Source organism: Tursiops truncatus, chromosome 16, assembly GCF_011762595.2.
Source record: "Tursiops truncatus isolate mTurTru1 chromosome 16, mTurTru1.mat.Y, whole genome shotgun sequence".
NCBI lineage: Eukaryota > Metazoa > Chordata > Mammalia > Artiodactyla > Delphinidae > Tursiops > Tursiops truncatus.
The window spans coordinates 31,493,867-31,514,581 of NC_047049.1; the positions used below are offsets into that span (position 1 = coordinate 31,493,867).

Sequence of the window (20,715 nt, forward strand, 5' to 3'; positions counted from 1 at the left end):
ACAACGAAAAAATTCCCCTGCCAATGTAGGGGACACGGGTTCGAGCCCTGGTCCAGGAAGATCCCACATGCTGCGGGGTAACTAAGCTCGGGCGCCACAACTACTGGGCCTGCAATCTAGAGCCCACGAGCCACAACTACTGAGCCTGTGTGCCACAACTACTGAAGCCCGTGTGCCTAGAGCCCATGCTGCGCAACAAGAGAAGCCACCGCAATGAGAAGCCCACGCATGGCAAGGAAGAGTAGCCCCCGCTCCCCGGCTTGCTGCAACTAGAGAAAGCCCCCACGCAGCAATCTAGGGCCAATGCAGCCAAATAAATAAATAATAAAATTTTAAATAAATAAAACGAGCTGTCTAAAAATGGGCTCATACTTAAAAAAAAAAAAAAAGAAAGAAAGAAAGGATTCTCACCGTTAGAATCCGGAGTGAAAAAGATACGCAATTCTAGTTGCAGCCTCTAAGGCTTCCCTCTGTCAAGGAAGGGCTCTGCCCTCTGGGCCGCGAAGTCTGTGCACACTGGGCATTGGGCTGAACTCCTACTGCCACTCAGCGGAGAGAAGAGACAAGGGCTCCTTTGCCAGTTTGGCGGTTGCCGAGCGACGGAGACAGTGCCGGGCTTGGCCTAAGGAGGGGGGCGCGGACTGAAAGATGCTGAAGGATCTGTAACAACGCCGCCTTCTATTGGCTGAAGAGCGCTCGGCCATTGCCATGAGCCAATGAGCAGACGCATACGGATGACGTCAGACGCCATGCGACTCCTCCCACCCACTCTCTAGCGACGCGTCTGGAGACCAGCGAAACCCACCTCAAACCCTTTGGTGGAGACGTCTGTATTACCGCATGTTTACCTCGCAGCTCGCGCTGCTGCAGGTGTTCTTCCTGATGGTCCCCGTGGGCGTCCGGCCTCAGCCATCTCCGTCGCCGTCTGGGGCAGTGTCCACCCAATCGAACCTGGGGCCAAGGACGCAGGGCGAGACCCTTCAATCCTCCTCGGAGGTGCCTGGCGTCTCTACAGTGAGTCCTACTGTCGTGACTCCCTCGGCGCCTGGGAATAGGACCGTGGATCTCTTCCCAGGTGAGGGGAGAGGATGCGGGGTTGGAAACTGTTGACTCAGATCCAAATTCTGTGAACAAAGTGAATTCCCATAAAGTAAGGAGTGGGGCTGTTGGAAGAAGGGGAATTAACACTTGGAAGAGTTTGGGGATGCACACCCCATTTGCTCTGCTTTATGTTATACTTTTATAGTCTTACCGATTTGTGTCTGTGACTTGACTCCCGGTGCCTGCGATATGAATTGCTGCTGCGACAGGGACTGCTATCTTCTCCATCCCAGGACAGTTTTCTCCTTCTGCCTTCCAGGCAGCGTGAGGTGAGCTGCGATGCTCAGGTTGAATCCTAAAGGGGATTGGGGCAATAGAATAAGTAACATTTGGAAGTAGGAAGAGTTAGCCTTCGTGCCTCCCATCCCCACTTCCACTCCTGGGAATGGAACTACCTTGGTTTTTCCCAGGAGAGCCGTTCCACTTCTGATGCTCTAGAGCAGGGCTGGCCAATAGAATAGAATCTTCGTGTTGTCCTGTGGCTGCCCAAGGAGTCCTATCTTTGGCATCTGACTGATACCGGTGGGGCACCCTTCTTGGGACCTAATCCTCATTCTAAATGTATCTATTCTCCCTCCTGTTTCCTCAGGTCTTCAAGTTGGGTGTGTGTAGACAACTCTCTTATCTTCCGAAGTAATTCCCCGTTTCCTTCAAGAGTTTTCATGGATTCAAATGGAATTAAGCAGTTTTGTGTCCATGTGAACAACTGTGAGTAGAAATATGTTAGCTATTCCTATTGCCTAACATTTACTGGGGGTTAGCTTAGTCTCTGACGTTTATTCCTTTTCTTTGTTTTTTAAACTTTTTTTTCCCCCCTTTGGATCTCTATCATGCTCCCTCTCCTTCCACCTGTCCCCCTGCCCCTTTTGTTTTCTCTTATTAGTGAACATTGGCAATCTCTTTTGCCCTCTTGGCTGTGGACCAGAAAGCCCATACAGAACTTTAATTTCAGTCAGCCCTCTTAGCTCAGAGGATTACAGATAGACTATGTCTCCCACTTGCTACAATCTCCATGAAGGGGCTCACTGAATCCCCAGTGCCTGACATAAGAGGCACCAAATAATACGTGAATGAATGTCTTTGACAAATGAGTCTACATCAACCTTGTTTTTATTTTAAGAGGCAGCAATATAGGGGAAAGAGCATTTGACTTGGGTCTCAGCCCTTCATTTACTTACCAGCTGCACAGTCTTGAACAAATTTCCAGGCTCATTTCTTCAACTGCAGAATGAGAAATGATATCACTAATTCTGAATGTGAAAGTGCTCTATAACTGTAGAGTGCAATAAAAATGAAAGGTAGTTGTTATTAAGGTTTTTAAATAGACTTAGATGGCTTCTGGGGTGGCACGGTGGTTAAGAATCCTCCTGCCAATGCACGGGACAGATTCGAGCCCTGGTCTGGGAAGATCCCACATGCTGTGGAGCAACTAAGCCTGTGCGCCACAACTACTGAACCTGCGTGCCACAACTGCTGAAGTCCGTACGCCTAGGGCCCGTGCTCCGCAGCAGGATAGGCCACCGCAGTGAGAGGCCTGTGCACCGCAGGGAAGAGTGGGCCCCGCTCACCGCAACTAGAGAAAAGCCCAGCAACGAAGCAGGTAGTGAATACCCAACACAGCCTAAATAAATAAATAGACTTAAAAATTTGTTGGTGATGAGTATAACATTTTTAAAGATGTACATCTAATATATCTTTTTTTAATTTATTGTCTAAGAAGCAAGATAATGTTCTCACATAAAATAGACTTAAATGTCCCTTACACTCTGGAAGTCAGCTCATCCTGGTTTCATCTGTTAGAAAATAAATTGCAAAACTATATTTGTTTCCTAAAGCAACCAAGTTTGGGTTTGAGGGGACTTGAATTTGGAAGCAGTTATCAGGAGCCTTGCGGCCATTCAGGTTGTGAGAAGGTAAAGGGAGCAAGGCAAATGCTGCATTTTAAACTAAGGCTGCAGGGCTTCCCTGGTGGCGCAGTGGTTGAGAGTCTGCCTGCTAGTGCGGGAGACACGGGTTCGAACCCTGGTCTGGGAGGATCCCACATGCCGCAGAGCAGCTAGACCCGTGAGACACAACTACTGGGCCTGTGCGTCTGGAGCCTGTGCTCTGCAACAAGAGAGGCCGCGATAGTGAGAGGCCCGTGCACCGGGATGAAGAGTGGCCCCCGCTTGCCACAACTAGAGAAAGCCCTCTCACAGAAACGAAGACCCAACACAGCAAAAATAAATAAAAAATAAATTAATAAAATAAAGCTGCAGCTTTCCCATCCTTTCCAAATCTCCCGTTGCTTTCTAGTTCTAGCCTCATGAAAATGCTCCAGGGATATCGCAGTAGCGTTCAACTGGTGCTGCCTGCTTTTAATCCCCTCCTGCTTCCCATGCCATACTGTTTCCAGACCAGTGTTTCTGAACTTTCTTTCCCCAGCAACACCTGAGAGTCACTCCTTTAGAACTTATATGATACTTTGAATTGTTATCATTTTATATGAATGTGGTATCTCCCCAGGTAAATTGTCGGCGCATAGAAAGGATGGACCATATCTTTGCCCACGGTGCTTAATATTTGCTGATAATAATCATCAGTAACAGACATTGTTAGAGGCTGTAAAACATGATGGAGTGGGAAAAATCCTAGACCAGGAATCGGGAGATCTGTGATCTACTCCTGGCTCTGCCAGATGGCTCTGTGGCCTTTTGCAACTCATTTACCTCTTAGGATCGAAATTTCCTAATGGAATTGGACCAGATGATCTCTGGGCTTCCTTCCACATCTGAAATTGTATCAGTCTAAGTCTAAATACCTTTAAGCACTGTTGGGTATAATATACCATATATGATGGTAGAATTTTTAGGTAGAAATTCTATTTATCCTTAGCCTGTGCTTCTTATCTGCATTATTCCTGCTTACCATCACTACCACCAATATCCCTGCACTACAGTGAGAGACAAAATGTTAACGTTCTCTTACTCTTTTAAGCCATGAAAAAAATATTCAGATGGATATTTTCCATCTCAACGTACCTTTTTTTTTTTTTTTTTTTGGTACGCGGGCCTCTCACTGTTGTGGCCTCTCCCGTTGTGGAGCACAGGCTCTGGACGTGCAGGCTCAGCGGCCATGGCTCACGGGCCCAGCTGCTCCGCAGCATGTGGGATCCTCCTGGACCGGGGCACGAACCCCTGTACCCTGCATGGGCAGACGGACTCTCAACCACTGTGCCACCAGGGAAGCCCGTCGACGTACCTTCTTTTTTAGCTTAACTTTTCTTTCATTTATAAAGATAGAAATAACTACATTTTTTAATGAGGTAAGTATTTCTTCCATGTGGTTTTCAGGGTATGAGTTCTGAAGGAAATATTAAACAGCGCCTGGAAGCTTTAAAATTTGAACATTTCAGATCAGAGATGGAAGAAGGTGGTCTGCAGACCAGCAGCACTAGCATCACCTGTTCCAGAGCAAGGCTTTTCAATCCTAATATGCACCCACATCACCTGGAGATCTTGTTAACATGCACATTCTGATTCAGTAGTTCTGGAACATGGCTTAAGATTCTGAATTTCTGACAACATCCCAGGTAATGCTGGGGCTGCTAGTCTGTGCACCACACTTTGAGTAACAAAGATCTAGGAGACAAATAGAAAGTGAGTAGCCTGAAAGGCCCCAGAATTGAGAGTTACCTTCATTTCGTTTTCCATCAGAAAGCTGAAAAGTCGAATGAGTAGGACTTTGTGATCACAGAGGATAAAGGTCAAGCTTATGTTATGTGGCATCTTCATTAGCTTTTGGTGCTACATGTCTTGATTTCCTTTTGAGTCTGTCCAAATGACCGTAATTATGAAGAAAGAAAGAAACTAGTATGGGCCAATTTTCTGCTACATCCCTTTTTCAAGTTAGCAGAAAACTTGGGTGGTAAAGCAGAGTGTTGTTCATTACTGGCCACCCTCTGGGCAGGGGAGAATGTCAGAGGCTTTTACCTACATCTCTCTCCTGGTTCTGAAGTGCCGTAAGGAGATGGCTGCAGGAGCTTGGATAGATTTATACATTGCTATAATATAAATTACAGAATTGTTAGAGAAAATACCCTTTGAGTGTATTTGAAAAATCTTGAATGTAGAAATTATAAGGTGAAAGGAATAAAATACAACAAATCCATATACTTGAGAGATGGAAGCCTTATGAGGACTGGTTAGTTGAAGTTTAGAGGAGATTGGAAGACTTGGAGAAGACAAGTCAAATATTGTCTCCAATTCTGCCATCTTCCTATGGAAACAGTACCATTTTGTTGTACTAGAGACTCCTCTGGTATGGGACAAATGTGTGCATTACTGAGACTCCTATTTTCATCACAAATTGCTAATCATACACATTCCTGGCATCAGAGGCATGGAACTGACTGGCATTCGTTGGTCATATTCTTATCTCAGATCTTAATACTAAAGCAATAATTGAATTAACAAATTACAAATAAATTATTAGGTGATAGAAATCAAAATTGTTATTATCTCTGAAGATGGCATATTGATTGGGAACCTGGGAAAATGTTCTGAGTAGTAGTAATAAAAGTATATAAATGTTTAAAAATTCTTTGAGTTTATGCTTAAGATGAGTGCATTTGCATACTTTACTGTGTATATTTTACGCCTCAATAAAAATATTTTTAAAGATTAGTTTCTTGGTATGCCAGATACTTAAAAATGATTTTATTTTATCTAAACCCCTTTTCTTTTTAAAATTATTTTAGCAAAATTAACCTATTTCCAGAAGCTCCAAAAGGTCAATGCAAGCAGCTTCCAGGCCCTGGCTACAGAGTTTGGAGGTGAATCATTCACTTCAACGTTCCAAACCCAGTCACCACCACCTTTTTACAGGGTGAGCCTACGGAAGGGGGAGGGATCGTTTGGTTTTGTTTTTCCGCACATACTGACAATTGACGAGGTATCTTTGAGATACCCACCTGCAACTAGGTAAGCCACTGTCAGCTCTTTTGGAGGGCAGTATTGTCCATGTTAACAACCTATTGAGTTAACTTGTTTCTGCTTATTCTTTTCTGGTGGAGTTCAGTCCAATCTCGCTGTGAATAAATTTCTGCTGTACTTTGTTTAGGCTGGGGACCCCATTCTGACTTACTTCCCCAAGTGGTCTGTAATAGGCTTGCTGAGGCAACCTGCAGGAGTCGGAGCTGGGGGACTCTGTGCTGAGAGCAATCCTGCAGGTGAGCCTGGAGTACAAGCGCCAGCCTTTTTGCTCAGTTTAAAATAGGCTTTCTCATGTACCACTCCCTTAATTCTAAGGTTTCCTGGAGAGTAAAAGTACAACCTGTGCTCGTTTCTTCAAGAATCTGGCAGATAGCTGTACCTTGGATCCCACCCTCAACGCTGCCTCTTATCATAACTTCACAGTCTTGAAGGTGGGTGTCCCTTCTCTCCCCCCACTGTCACCGCTGTGGACTTAAAAAGTTATCATGCTTCCCACAAGCACTGAACTAGAAGTCAGGATGCCCAAGAGCTATGTAGAAGGCAGAGGGCCTAAAAGCCCTGTCATCTGAAGAAAGATGAAAGAAGTAGGGATAGATAGGGTAAGAGGTTCTCACCTTTCTGGCTAGTGGAATTTGCTAGGGGAGGTTGGATGGGGTGACATCTCACTATTTCACCAAAACTTCTTGCTTTTGCTGTTTGTTAGAGCTCTACTCAGAGTAGGTGGGCATCACAGTCCATCCAACCTCAGCTGAGCCCTGCTTCTGGCATTTTAGTGTAAGGAAGAGTCAGGTAGAAAAAAAATGTTGATTTTTTTTTTTTCCCCAAAATGAGAAACCACAAGCTCCTGGAGATTTTATGTTAAGATATATGCACACTCATGTCCTTGCTGTTCTCTTATACTAGGTTCCAAGAGGTTTGAGTGATCTGCAGAATACAAAGGTATGATGCTTTTTATCAGGAAAAACGAAAGAGAATATTTGGTCCCTTTACATCTGAGGCAGTCTCACTCTAGATTGTAATGGTGAAAGAATGTGTTTGTGATGCGTCAGACTGTTCAAGTATGAGTCTAGAAGAGTGTTTTTCTTTTTGTTCTATATAATTAATAAGCATCATATGAATAAGAATCATAAGATATTAGGTAAGTTTGAGAAACTTTGGGTAAATAAAGTTAAACATTATATTTAGGATGGACTACTTGAAGTCTTTAATATGCTAGAGGGTCTTCTTAATCTCTAAGAGGGAAGTGCCAGATATAGTATTTCTAAAACTTATTTGGCCATGGAACCTTTATTTTATATCTAATAGAAGTAAAGTTCCAAAATATATGTTTTGAGAAGTGCTGAATTAGAATGACTTTTGAACTTAAGTTGTAGACTGGCAATGGAAGGAGAGAGGAAGGTGATGGTCAAAAAGGAAAAATACTCATTTCAGCATAATATGTAACTAGAAGAAAAAGTGCTGCTTTCAATTTTAATTGATTTGCCTCTTTCCCTTGCTAGTTCCAGGTGCCTGTAACACCTGTCTCACAGGCTGACTCTCCTCTGTTGGCTGGAAACACTTGTCAGAATGTTGTTTCCCAGGTAGGGACGCTGACCTCAGATTCTGGACTGATGTATGTTGATCAGCATTAGCAGAGGTGCTTCATCTTCCATTAAGTACCAGGCCAACCCCACGTGAATTTTTGTGCATTACCTGAAACTTAACACATCAAGGACTGAGCCCATCACCTTCCTCCCCACATGTTTCAGTCGTTTCCATTGCTGCCATCCTCCTGCATTTCACATCCAGAACATTAAAATTATTTCTGGTTCCTCTTTCTTTGCCCATGTGCAGTCTGTTATGGTTTTTACTGACCACAGTTTCTTTTATTGACAAAGTCAGTATCATCTGAACCTCTGAAATAGACTAGTCAACTTCTTTTCCTTTATTCTCTCTCTTCTAATCAACCAACAAAAGTAAGAATTATTGGAAAGCATCATTTTAAAAACTATGCTCAGAAATCTCAGGTTACCTTCACTTTTTCATGACTTCCGTCTCCAGCTGCCATCTTTATTCATCCTCGGACATTGTGAGAGCCAGGCAAACCAGGTTTCCATTCCATGCTCACCTCTGCCTGTGCTTCTACTCACCTCTTCTGCACAAGATCAAAACTTATTTTTCTTCCCTTTCAGTTCTTACCGTAAACTCACCTATCCCATGAACTCTTTCAAAGAGCTCCATCCAGTCTCTTTTTTTATGTGTAGATATAATATGAAGTCAAATTTTATCTTTTCATGGTATTTGTATTTGGCATTTTTAAGATTACTTTTTTAGTCTCTCTCATCCAGTTACTTTTTAAAATTGAGATGTAATTGACATATAACATTGTATTAGTTTTAGGTGTACAACATAATGATTTGATGCACATATATACTGTGAAATGATCATCACAATAAGTTTAGTTAACATTCATTACCACACATAGTTAACAAATTATTTTCTTGTGATGAAAACTTTTAAGATCTGCTCTCTTAGCCACTTGCAAATATATAATGCAATATTGTTAACTACAGTCACCATTCTGTTCCCTCATTCAGTTACAATAAAACCCTTAAAGACAGGAAATCTTCCTGTCCTAAACACAATTGGCCCACAAAATAATTTTTATTAATTGATCCTACTTTTGTATTTCAGGTCATCTATGAGATAGAAACCAATGGGACATTTGGAATCCAGAAAGTCTCCATCAGTTTTGGGCAAACCAACCTGACTGTTGAGCCAGGCACTTCATTCCAGCAACACTTCATCATTCGCTTCAGGGTTAGGGCCCTTCTCCTACAGGGGATCAAGAAGAAAGAAATATCGGGTTAGAAGTAGCACCCCTGCTTCTGTAACACATGCAAGATAGAATAAGAATATGAAGGACTAGTTCAATCTGTCAACTGAAGCCTCAACATTTAATATTCCATAATTTAACTTCAAGTGATAAGGATTCAACAGTGTTTATTCATTAGCATGTTCCCCCAGCAAAGCAGGACTTCACTCACAAATCCAAACTCTTTTTTTAAATAGTCATTTTGAATCATAAACTCAACTAATATCCCACAAAAATTCTTTAACTAGCTTTTTTCATGTTTCTGGGCATTCAGCATTTTACTCATTTCCCACTTAATCTAAGTTTCCAGTCTTGATCACCACCTTTTGGCTTTCTTCTACTTTCTTTCTCTTTGAACCCAGTAGAGTCCAGTTTCTCCTCAACTCTGCCCACAAGTGATCAACCGAATCCCATGTCTCTCAGAGTTCATCTGTGGAACATCTATAGTTAATTAAAATACATTTCTAAATTACATTTAATTAAAATACATTTCTAAATTACATTTAAACTCCTGGTTTTAGCCACACTGAACATAGCCCTAAATTAATAGTAATTTTGAAAAACAGGATTGATAGATCGTTTATAGATCTTTAGCTGTAATCCTTGGTAGAAGTAGCATGTAGTGAACATCAATGTTCAGATCCTCAGGATTTATTTTAGTGAATAAAAAACAGTAAAAGATGCTGAAGTATCAACTTCTACAAAATGCTGCACTGTGGAAGGAAGCCAGATTGTTCAGTGCAGCTAACCTACAGCATTGCCTAAAGGAAGGGTATGAAGCCACACTGGAAGGTGGGAGAGCATGCTTTTCTCCATATTGACTTTTCCTTCACTCTTTCTGCAGGCTTTTCAACAGAGCACAGCTGCTTCTCTTACTGGTTTTAGAAGTGGGAATCCTGGCTATATTGCTGAGAAGCCACTCCTGGCTCTAACCGGTGATAGAAGACACTCAGTATCCTTTTTTGGGTCTCTGGGTGGCCTATTGCAGCCTAATGAGAAAAGCTTTAACTACTGATCTTTTGGATTTTCCAATTCTGAGGTTCCCCCATTTTTTAGGTATTGAGGACTTCCTTTACTAAACCATTAATACATTAGGATCTCAAATGTTGATGCTACCAAAGGCTTTAGGACTTACATTAGCCTGGCCATAGGTGAGGATCCTGACTGAATTTTGTTTGTTTTAATGAAATATTTATATGCTGGTGTGTGGTCATCCATTTTTGGAAAAACAATAATTGTTTCTCTATGTTTTCATTGCCAGAGGAAAAAGAATTGTGACTTGAATAATATATTAATAAAGTACAAAAAGCGTTAAGGAAATAATAAGAAGCATAAATTTTCCAATCTGGCTACTTTTTTTTCTTTTATGATCTCCTTGACCATCGCCTTCCACCTCAGATGACCCTCTTACAGAGCAAGGGTGATGGAACTTGCTCTATTAAGAGACATGAAGTACAATTTGGAGTGAATGCTATATCTGGATGCAAGCTCAGGTAGGTCTCTGCTTCCACATCATTTCCAACAAATTTGTCTCTGCCTGTAGGGAATATGTTGATGTGGCAACTTTTATATTTTGAAATCAGCGTTCAGAGAATGCTAGTTAGGAGTAATGTTTAAATAATATTAATATCACTAAGAGTTTTTTTTTTGACAGTCCTTTATATCTGCTAAGGATTATTTCCTTCCGTTTATTTTAAGATATCATTTCTAATGTTTGGATGAATTACATTATTATGTTAACATTGGACTCCAGCCTCCGTGGTGTTTCATTTCAGGCTGAAAAGGGTGGACTGCAGCCACTTGCAGCAGGAGATTCATCAGACTCTTCATGGAAGTCCCAGACCAGAGCACGTTGCCATCTTTGGTAATGCTGACCCAGCCCAGAAGGGAGAGTGGACCAGGATCCTCAGCAGGAACTGCAGTGTTTCAGTAAGGAGAGAAATACACATTCTGACCAAAGCTCACTTTCCTCTTTTGTTTATTAAGATTAACACCAGCCCTGTTTCCATAGTTGATTTGGTTGTCATAGAAGAAAGATAATGTGGTTGTCATAAAAGAAAGAATATAAGAAATCATGCCCATTTGAAGTCATTATTTCAGGTTAGGTTTATACATAACTTTCCTCACTCAGAGAAAAATTTGAAGGTAGGAAGTCTAGAGATTGGCCTCTGGTTCAAAATCAACCTTACTCATAATAGGAGAAGAATAAACTAAATATATTTCATATATATTTCAAATGTTCTCTTACATTCTTGAATATTTGGTCAGCACAGATTCTTTCTTTGAGGTTGAAATTGTGTTCCTTGTGTTATAAAACTTTTACATTTATGTTTAGTAAAAATACATTAACAGGGTAAAAATTCAAACCATGTAGAATAGTGTTAATGAAAAGTAAAAACCTCAGTACCCACTGCCCCTGAAGAAATCTCATTTAGCTGTTTCTGTTTTTACTGTTTCTGGTGGCCACTACATCAGTGCTCAGCAGGTGTACCTCTTGATTCCAGTCTAAGTAAAATAGGGAAATCTGTGTGTGTCTAAGTAAAATAAAGAAATCTTTCTTCTTCCTCTTTTGCCTACCCCCTACCTCCTGGCTTTAATCAACTGTACCTTTCATTTTATTTCCTTTCACTTAAACTTTTTAATTGTTTATTTTTCTGTATAAATAATACATACACTTGGCTCAAAAGTACAAAATAAAACTCTCTCTCAGACAACTCTTCCCTTCCACAGAGGCAAACGAAATTACTAGTTTCTTTCCTTCTAGAGATGTTGCATGCTCACACAAGAAAATACTCATGTTCTTTTTTTTAATCCAAATGCTATAATATCATAAACACAGCTCTGCACTTTGCTTTTTTCACTTGACCTTCAGAGTTTATTCCATATCAGTATATAATAAGCTTCCTCATTCTTTGCATGGTATAGGTGCATACTATTCCATTATATGGATGAACCATAAATAATTTATTTAGCCAGTTTTATCGGCGAACATTCAGGTTGTTTTCAGCCTTTTGCTGTTACAGTGTGGCATTTTATTTTATTTTATTTTTTTTTTAAATAAATTATTTATTTATTTTTGGCTGCATTGGGTCTTCGTTGCAGTGCGCAGGCTTCTCATTGCAGTGGCTTCTCTTGTTGCGGAGCACAGGCTCTAGGTGCACAGGCTTCAGTAGTTGTGGCATGTGGGCTCAATAGTTGTGGCTCGCGGGCTCTAAAGCACAGGCTCAGTAGTTATGGTGCACAGGCTTAGTTGCTCCGTGGCATGTGGGATCTTCCCAGACCAGAGCTCGAACCCATGTTCCCTTCATTGGCAGGTGGATTCTTAACCACTGCACCACCGGGGAAGTCCTTTTTTTAAATTAAATTAAATTTAATTTTTTTGGCTGTGTTCAGTCTTTGCTGCTGTGCATGGGCTTTCTCTAGTTGCGGCGAGCAGGGGCTCCTCTTCATCGTGGTGCATGGGCTTCTCATTGTGGTGGCTTCTCTTGTTGCAGAGCACAGGCTCTAGGCATGTGGACTTCAGTAGTTGTGGTGTGTGGGCTCAGTAGTTGTGGTGCACGGGCTTAGTTGCCCCGCGACATGTGGGATCTTCCCAGACCAGGGCTCAAACCTGTGTCCCCTGCATTAGCAGGCAGATTCTTAACCACTGCAAGTGTGGCATTTTATAACCTGGTTCAGGCACCATTTCATACATGTGAAAATAAACCTATATGATAAATCCTAGAAGTAGAATTGCTAGATCAAAAGGTATTTGCAGGGTTTCCCTGGTGGCACAATGGTTGGGAGTCCGCCTGCTGATGCAGGGGACACGGGTTCGTGCCCCGGTCCGGGAAGATCCCACATGCCGTGAAGCGGCTGGGCCCGTGAGCCATGGCCGCTGAGCCTGAGCGTCCGGAGCCTGTGCTCCGCAACGTGAGAGGCCACAGCAGTGAGAGGCCCGCGTACCACAAAAAAAAAAAAAAAAAAAAGGGTATATGCATTTAAATTTTTAATAAGTATTGCCAATTTATTTCCCATCAGGTTGTACCAATTTACAGTCCCACTATCCATCTATGAGGTGGCTTGTTACCCCATACTCTCCTCAACACTGGGTTATCAAACTTTTAATCTTTGCTCATCTGATAAGTGAAAAATAGCATTCCATTGTAGTTTTTTTTTTCTCTTGCTGTGAGTAAGGTTGAGTATCTTGACATATAGTTGAACAATTCGTGTTTTCTTCACTATGATCTATTTATATCTCTTGCCCATTTATTGATTACTTGTCTTATAACTTGAAAATCTTTGTATTTGAGAAATTGGCTCTTTTCTCTTGTATGATTTGTAGATATTATTTTCCCAGTTTGTTATTTGTCTTTTGACTTTGTTTATGGCTTTCATGCCATGCAGAAATTGATTTTCATATTGTGAGATTTATCAATCTTCTTTTTCTTTTTTTCAACTTTCACGTTTTGGTTCAGACTTTGAAAGGTCTTTCCCCTTAGAGATTATTTTTAAAATGCCCCCTTTCCCTTTCTCAGCACTATGATGACTTGATTCCTTGTATACTTCTTTCCTTTAATGAGACTTGAGGGATAAGTAGCTACATGTACTTGACCCAGCCTTTGGGGAACTGCAGTCAAACTGAGTTCTCTTAAACTTCATACAGCCATACTGAGGGAGTGTGGTTTTGGGTAATACATGGCTGAGTACAGAAAAGGGATGGTTAGTGACAAGGATTGAGATTATAGTGGAACTACTCTTTATTATTCTTAAACCTACTATTTATATTTTTAAATCACATTTTTGAAGGATATTTGATAACATGGAAAATTTTTCCTAATGTAGATAGAATAAATGAAAGAAAAAGTATTTTAAAATATTTGGAACAAACACATGAAAAGATTTTCAACATCATTAGCCATTAAGGAAATGCAAAACCCCAAGGAGATACCACTTCATACCCACTGGGATGGCTATAATTTTAAAAATGGACAATAACAAGTATTGGCAGGAATGTGGAGAAATTGGAACCCTCAGACATTGTTGGTGGGACTGCAAAATGGTGGAGCCGATTTGGAAAAGAGTTTGACAGTTCCTTAATAAATTGAACATAATCATAGTCTGTCTTCCCCTAGTCCTAGTTTAGACATGTTATTGCCTGTGTCTGAGCCTTACTATAAAAAGTATGAAGTTAGAAAAGCACAGGCATATTTGAGGATAGTTTGTTATCTGCTAAGTTATAGTAACCTCCTGATTTGTGTCCTCACTTCCATCAGTGCTACCTGCATCTTGGAATTAATCCTCCTGGGGGTCACACTGCTTGGTTGGACTTCATAATCTAACCCTGAAATGTCCTTCCTTAATCTTTTCGCTGTTCCTGTGTTAAATCCTTTGCTTCAGTCAAGTGATCTGCTCAAGGCCAGTGCCTCACACATGTTTGGCACATAGGAGACACTCAGTAACTATTCTAATTAATCAGCAACTGTCCCTCAGTGGCATCATATGCTGTTCTAGTTGCATACCATTTTATATGCCATCTCTCTACGTAAATTTTCCTTTAAACACTATTTTTTCCAGTCACATATTACTCATCCCAGTTCCACAAAACCATCCTCAACCAGAAATGGCTGTTTCTTCTTCTGGCGTTCCACGGTACTGACTGCACCACTCACTGAGCACATCTTATAACCATTGTACATGGGTTCATGTTTTATTAATCTCTACATTAGTATTTCCATTTTAGAATATTAATGTTTTAAGCTCATGGACAGTAATATGGCCTATTATGAACTTCTGTGTCCTTTCTCTAAGCCACATTGCCTTCTCTGTTATTGTGTAATGTTTAAGAAACAGTGGCTACTTAATGCATGGTAAATAACTATAGGCAACCATCAGCAATTGAAGCAAATGCTTCTTTTCCCTTCTGCAGGCTATGCATTGTACTTCCTGCTGTGTCATACCAGTTTCCTTGGAGATCCAGATACTGTGGGCATATGTAGGCCTCCAGTCCAACCCACAAGCTCATGTGTCAGGAGCCCGATTCCTATACCACTGTCAGCCCATACAGGTAAGTCTTGGCTCATAAAGGACCACCAAGCCTTACAAAGTCTCGATTGTCTTATCAGCCGTTTGATGACCAGATAATTTTTTAACTTCTGAGAGCCAATTTATGCTACCAGCCAATGTTTGGTTAGAATGAGCTGACACAATTAACTTTCAAGTCAATCCTCCCTGCCTGGTTACTGAAATTTAACATGTTTTTATGGTGAATACAATCTATATCCCTTTTTTTCTGTTTTTTTTTTTTTTTTAATTTCATGACTATAGTAATAGGTTAGTTCTTTTAACTTAATCATACCAGTATTACTACACTGGTTGATTCAACCACAGAAAAGATTTTCCATAACTGTGTTCAGTGTGACAGTCACATGCTAATTAGAGTCTCTGGGCCTGTTGGTTGCTGTTAAAGTTACTACTGTAGCTAGTTTGTAGTCATCAATTCTTGGTTGATTGCACTCCATTAAAATTAATTTTTGGGGACATGGGTTCGTGCCCCAATCCGGGAAGATCCCACATGCTGTGGAGCGGCTGGGCCCGTGAGCCATGGCCACTGAGCCTGCATGTCCGGAGCCTGTGCTCCACAATGGGAGAGGCCACAGCAGTGGGAGGCCCACATACCACAAAAATAAATAAATAAATAAAAATGAATTTTTTTTTTTGGCTGCACTATGCGGCTTGTGGGATCTTAGTTCCCAGACCAGGGATCGAACCTGTACCCCCTGCAGTGGAAGTGCAGAATCCTAAACACTGGACCGCTGGGAAATTCCCTAAAATAAATAATTTTAATATGTAGTTAACATATACCCATTGTTTATGATGTGCCTTAGGACAGCTTTAGCATCTGTCTTTGTTTTAGAACCTAACACTTAGCTTTAGAAGTTCAAAAACAGAAATCATTAGGTCCTGGTGAACTGATTCATGTATAAACTTATTAACTTTTAATGGAAATTAAAACTAATTGAAATTATTACCTGTAAGTCATTGCATTTACCTCCCAGAAAAGAAACTAGAGACTACATTTAAGTCAGAAGTAAAATACCTTTAGCTCCTCCCTCACAACAGAGTTGACCACCTTAGCTCTCTATGCCTGTAAATGTGTTAAAACTTAGGTTGCTGGAAACTGTGTTAATGAGAACATTCCATTCTCCCTGTGTTGGTTTACTGAATAAGATAGAACTCTCTGTAAGACTCATTTAATCTGTTACAGATACTGCACTGAATCTATTGTTTTATTTTTACGAACTGTATCTTTATTTATGAATACCTGTGTAGTTTGGGAGTATACCTACAGGACTGTTTTTATCTTCCTGAATCTCTGGCTCTGTTAGGCATTGAAGCTACCCAGTGCCTCTTTCTTGTCTAGATATTTTTAATCATTATATTTTTCTAGTATTTAGTAAAGGTTAGCTTTTCAGGTTAGTCTTCCCCCTCTACAAATTGTTCTGTTTTTTAAATTTGTGTCAACATTTAAAAATCAAGAAATTTTACCTTCACATCCAGATCTCTGACTTCTCTTGAAAATCTGGTGGTAAAGATCCTACACTACTGCATGGCATAAACTCTCCTGCTGCTGAATGATGATTTCAACTAATAGAGTACCCCATTCACACAGCCTATACCTACCTACCCTTAGCCATCCCACTTCTCTCATTCAGGTTATTTGCTTAGGCTGGTAGGCATTTGTGTTTTTGCACCTTGAAATGAAGGTCGGCTGAATTTTGAACTGAACTGTCTGAATGACTTTTCATGGTATAAATGTAGCTTTAGAAACACTTGAGATTCCTCTCACTATAAAAAGTAAAGCAGCAAAATTTTTGGAATGTTCCCAGCAACAAACTACAAAATAGGGAAGAATTTAAGCAAAACACTGTGTAGACTTCCCTGTCTTCTTGTATGATAATAATAATAGCAAAACATTTATTGAACATTTACTATGTAACAGGCACTGGTAATATTTTTTATGTGTTTTTAGTATTGAATTCTCACAACAAACCCATGAAGTAAATAGGACTTATTTACATGGTACTCTGCTGCTTATGTTTTTGTACTAATTGGTCCTTTAAAGGGATCATTAAGTTTGGGTCTTGATAAAATACATCATGTCTTCTGTCTGAATATAAACTTTCTTTTAATTTAAAAAAGAAAATATATCTGAAGGAAGAAACAACTAGTTATAAAGAATATTTTGAATCAATAAAACCAAAATAATAAGTGAGGTAAAAGAACAGTGTAGCATCACAGGATCAAAGCTCTGAACCTTTCTAGAATTATAATATTCATTTCTATATTTAAGTGGATCATCAAGCTTTTTGGATTATCTAGGAGACCTGTTGCCTGAAGTTGAGGGTGGTAATTAAGATCCCAGGCATGAGTCAGACAGACGTAGGCCCAAATCAAGTTATTTTATTTCTCTAAATCTAATTACTCTCATCTATAAGATGGAGATTAATAATAATACTTCATTAGGTTGTGCAGATTAAATGAGATCAAAATAAAACATTTAACATTTCCTGGCACATAGTGAATACTCAGTAAATATCGCTCATCATATCATCATTATTATTTTATTATCGTACCTTTTTTGGTTCTGAATTTCCATATAAATAGCATATCAAATAGGTTTAAAGCAAAACACAAAAGAGATAAGCAGGAATTAGAGCAGTGTTTTTCAACCTTTGTTGGCTATCATCCATGGTAAGAAATATATTTTACATCACAACCCAGCTTATAACACATACTTATATAAAACTGAAATAAGATTTTTATAAAACATTATCTTTATGCAGTACACTCTGTGATAGTCTGTTCTATTGTAATTTATTCTGTTTTATTTTTAATGGTAGACACCAGTGGGTCACAATTTGCAATTTGAAAAACTTTTAGAGAGTGTATCTCTGACTACATTTCAAAACTAAATATATTGTTTAATAAATGCCTTTTATTCATTATATTGTAAATGAAAGTTAGCAGTGTTTATGCCTCAATTAAATAGCATATGCTAGAAAAACTGCCAACTTAGCTATCAGTCTAGCTAGTGGTTCTTAATTTTATGGATCCTGTTGAGAATCTGTTGAAAGCTATTCACTTACTAGAAAAATGCACAGACACACAACATTCTTTATATAGTTTCAAGGGATTTATTGATTTCTTGAAGCCTGGCTAAGAATCTCTGCCACAATCTCTTAATTAAACAGGCAGTATACTAGGAAAGATAAAGAACACTAAACAAAATAAGAATAAATCAGAATTAGATTTTTTGAAATAATTGCTATGAAAGAAAGGACTAGGAAGTGGTTGGATTGGTAACAAACAGTTCTGTTTCTTGTTTCTGTTGATGTATTGGAGAATACCAAATGACCTCTCTTCCGAGAAGGGGCAACAGTAACACCGCCAGTGGACTTGGTTGCTATGACAGTCAGTAAAGTTTCCGTCACTAAAGTCTTTCTTTTTCAAGGATCAGTCAACCACTATTTGCTTCTCTCTCGATGAATGATTAGACTATAGAAGTTCTCTGCCCCTTTCTGTGGTTCTTAGTAGCCTGTATAGAACTTTACCTAGTTCACTGGGTTGTTCTGTTATCTTATTACCTCTTTTCATTTTTTTAAAGAACTTTTTAAAGTTATGCTCATTGTTCCATATGTTAAAATGTATAACCAGCTAAGATCTCTCCCTGACACATGAGGTTTAAGAACATTTACTCTAACATACTCATTCTCTTTGACTCATTTGAAAATCTTGATAACTTCACTGACATCTTTAAAATAAGTGAGGGTATTAAAATTTTTCATTGGTTTTTCCCTCAAATATATGTTTTTCCCCAAGAAAATATGGAGAAATAATGTATATGTTATCTGGAAAGTGTTATATATAAATAATTCATTAGTTATTTTTCAGAAATTATTATTGATTTTACTGTATTTAAATCACTAGTTCTCCTAAAATCAGCTTTAATACCAGATATCAGCAAACTTCTTAAAAATCATGTACTTATAAGTTCTAACAATCATAATAGATACCACCATTTCTGATTGTCGTAGATTAAATGAGACTCATGAATATAACAAGCAGATGTAGTTCATGTTTTTGCATTGGATTCTCATTTGGACAAACAATTGTAAAATATATTTTGGGATAGTTGAGGAAACTTGAATATAGACTATATTTTAGATAGAAATACCATTAACATGAAAAAACAGAGATTCATTTTTTTAAAGTAGATTATAAAACAGCCTGTACAGTATGATCCCATATAGTTAAAAATGCATATATCAATGTCTGTGTGTATAGATAAAGATGTAAATGTTAATAGTGGTATTCTTGGTGATGGAAATATGGTGTTTTTATATCTTTTTTATTTATCATTATTCTTTAATTTTTTACAGTATAATTTACTGCTTTTGTAATAATTAAACTTTCTCAAAGTCACTAAGAAAACATCTAAAAATAACTAGATGTTATTTTCAGGAATTCCCTGGTGGTCCAGTGGCTGTGCTTTCACTGCCAAGGGCACGGGTTTGATCCCTAGTCAGGGAACTAAGATCCTGCAAGCAGCACAGCATGGCCAAAAATTAAAAATAATAATAATAATTAGATGTTATTTTAAAGATGAATTTATTCAGTTTCATTTACAATAGCATGAAAAAACATAAAGTACTTAGGAACAAATTTAGCAAAAAGAATGCAAAACCTCTTCATTATAGAACATTACTGAGAGAAATTACAAGAGACCTAAATAAATGGAGTGATATACCATGTTCATGGAGAAGAAGACAGATCCATTATCTGTCCCCAGCTGGATCTATAGAATCAATGCAAACCCCCAAGACTCCTAGTAGGCATTTTTGTGGAAGTTGACAAGCAGATTCTAAAATTTACATGAAAATGCAAAGGACTTAGAATAGCCAAAACAATTTTGAAAAAGAAGAACAAAGATGGAGGACTTTACTGATTTCAGGATTTACTCTAAATCTTAGTGTGGTGCTGGTAACAAATAGACCAATGAGAAAAAAACAGGAAATCTAAAGATAGATCCACAAAAAATTCAATAGGAAAAGGACTTTTTTTAAAACAGTTAGTGCTGGAACAACTGGATAAAACTGGAACTACTGAATAAACATATGGGGAGAAAATGAACTAACTCCATACACAAAAATACTTATGCCTTGATCATAAACCTATATGTGAAATCCAGAGTCATAAAGCTTCTAAAAGAAACAGAATATCTGCAAATTTGAAGTAGGTAAAGATTTCTTGGGCAAGAAACAAAAATCATTAACCGTAAAACTAAAAACTTGATAAATTCGACCTCATCAAAATTTTAAATCTCTGCTTATCAGAAGATACCGTTATGAAAATGAAAAGCCAGACTGCAGCTTGGGAGACCATATTTCTCAATGCATTATCTGACAGAAGATCATATTGAGAATATGTAAAGAACACCAACAAATAAATAATGCAAGGACCAAAAAAAAAAACCCACTAGAAATGGGCAAAAGATAAGACACCACTCACTAGAATATCCAATAGAATATGCACTAGAATAGCTAAAATCAAAAAGACTGTGATAACATGAAATCTTGCAAGAATGTAGAACAACTGAAGCTCCCATACTTCGCTAATGGGAATGAAAAATGGTACAATCACTTAGTCTTACAAATTCATCTTCTCTATGACCCAGCAATTTTTCCTGGTTATTTACCCAAAAGAAATTAAAACATATGTCCAAAACAAGATTTGTACAAGAATGTT

At 39.0% G+C, this 20,715-nt stretch overlaps 1 protein-coding gene and 1 long non-coding RNA gene across 8 annotated transcripts in view; one reads left to right on the forward strand and one right to left on the reverse strand.

Moving 5' to 3' along the window:
- The window catches only part of LOC141276807 (uncharacterized), a 7,095-nt gene extending 6,473 nt beyond the window's left edge, over positions 1 to 622 (reverse strand). The window contains exon 1 of the long non-coding RNA XR_012326970.1: positions 412 to 622. This is a non-coding gene — a long non-coding RNA (uncharacterized lncRNA). The remainder of the gene's footprint in view (positions 1 to 411) is intronic.
- A 143-nt stretch (positions 623 to 765) lies between these two features.
- Positions 766 to 20,715, forward strand: part of TCTN3 (tectonic family member 3) — a 29,069-nt gene continuing 9,119 nt past the window's right edge. The window contains exons 1-13 of one of the 7 annotated variants that reach the window (XM_019939686.3): positions 766 to 1,075; positions 1,247 to 1,370; positions 1,691 to 1,809; positions 5,840 to 5,967; positions 6,202 to 6,310; positions 6,390 to 6,505; positions 6,978 to 7,013; positions 7,574 to 7,654; positions 8,748 to 8,873; positions 9,773 to 9,880; positions 10,327 to 10,421; positions 10,704 to 10,857; positions 14,837 to 14,974. In XM_019939686.3, coding sequence (XP_019795245.1) covers positions 841 to 1,075; positions 1,247 to 1,370; positions 1,691 to 1,809; positions 5,840 to 5,967; positions 6,202 to 6,310; positions 6,390 to 6,505; positions 6,978 to 7,013; positions 7,574 to 7,654; positions 8,748 to 8,873; positions 9,773 to 9,880; positions 10,327 to 10,421; positions 10,704 to 10,857; positions 14,837 to 14,974 — 1,569 coding nt within the window. In that variant the 5' untranslated portion in view covers positions 766 to 840. The remainder of the gene's footprint in view (positions 1,076 to 1,246; positions 1,371 to 1,690; positions 1,810 to 5,839; positions 5,968 to 6,201; positions 6,311 to 6,389; positions 6,506 to 6,977; positions 7,014 to 7,573; positions 7,655 to 8,747; positions 8,874 to 9,772; positions 9,881 to 10,326; positions 10,422 to 10,703; positions 10,858 to 14,836; positions 14,975 to 20,715) is intronic. The other 6 variants (XM_004323152.4, XM_019939687.3, XM_019939688.3 and 3 more) reach the window with 6 other exon arrangements.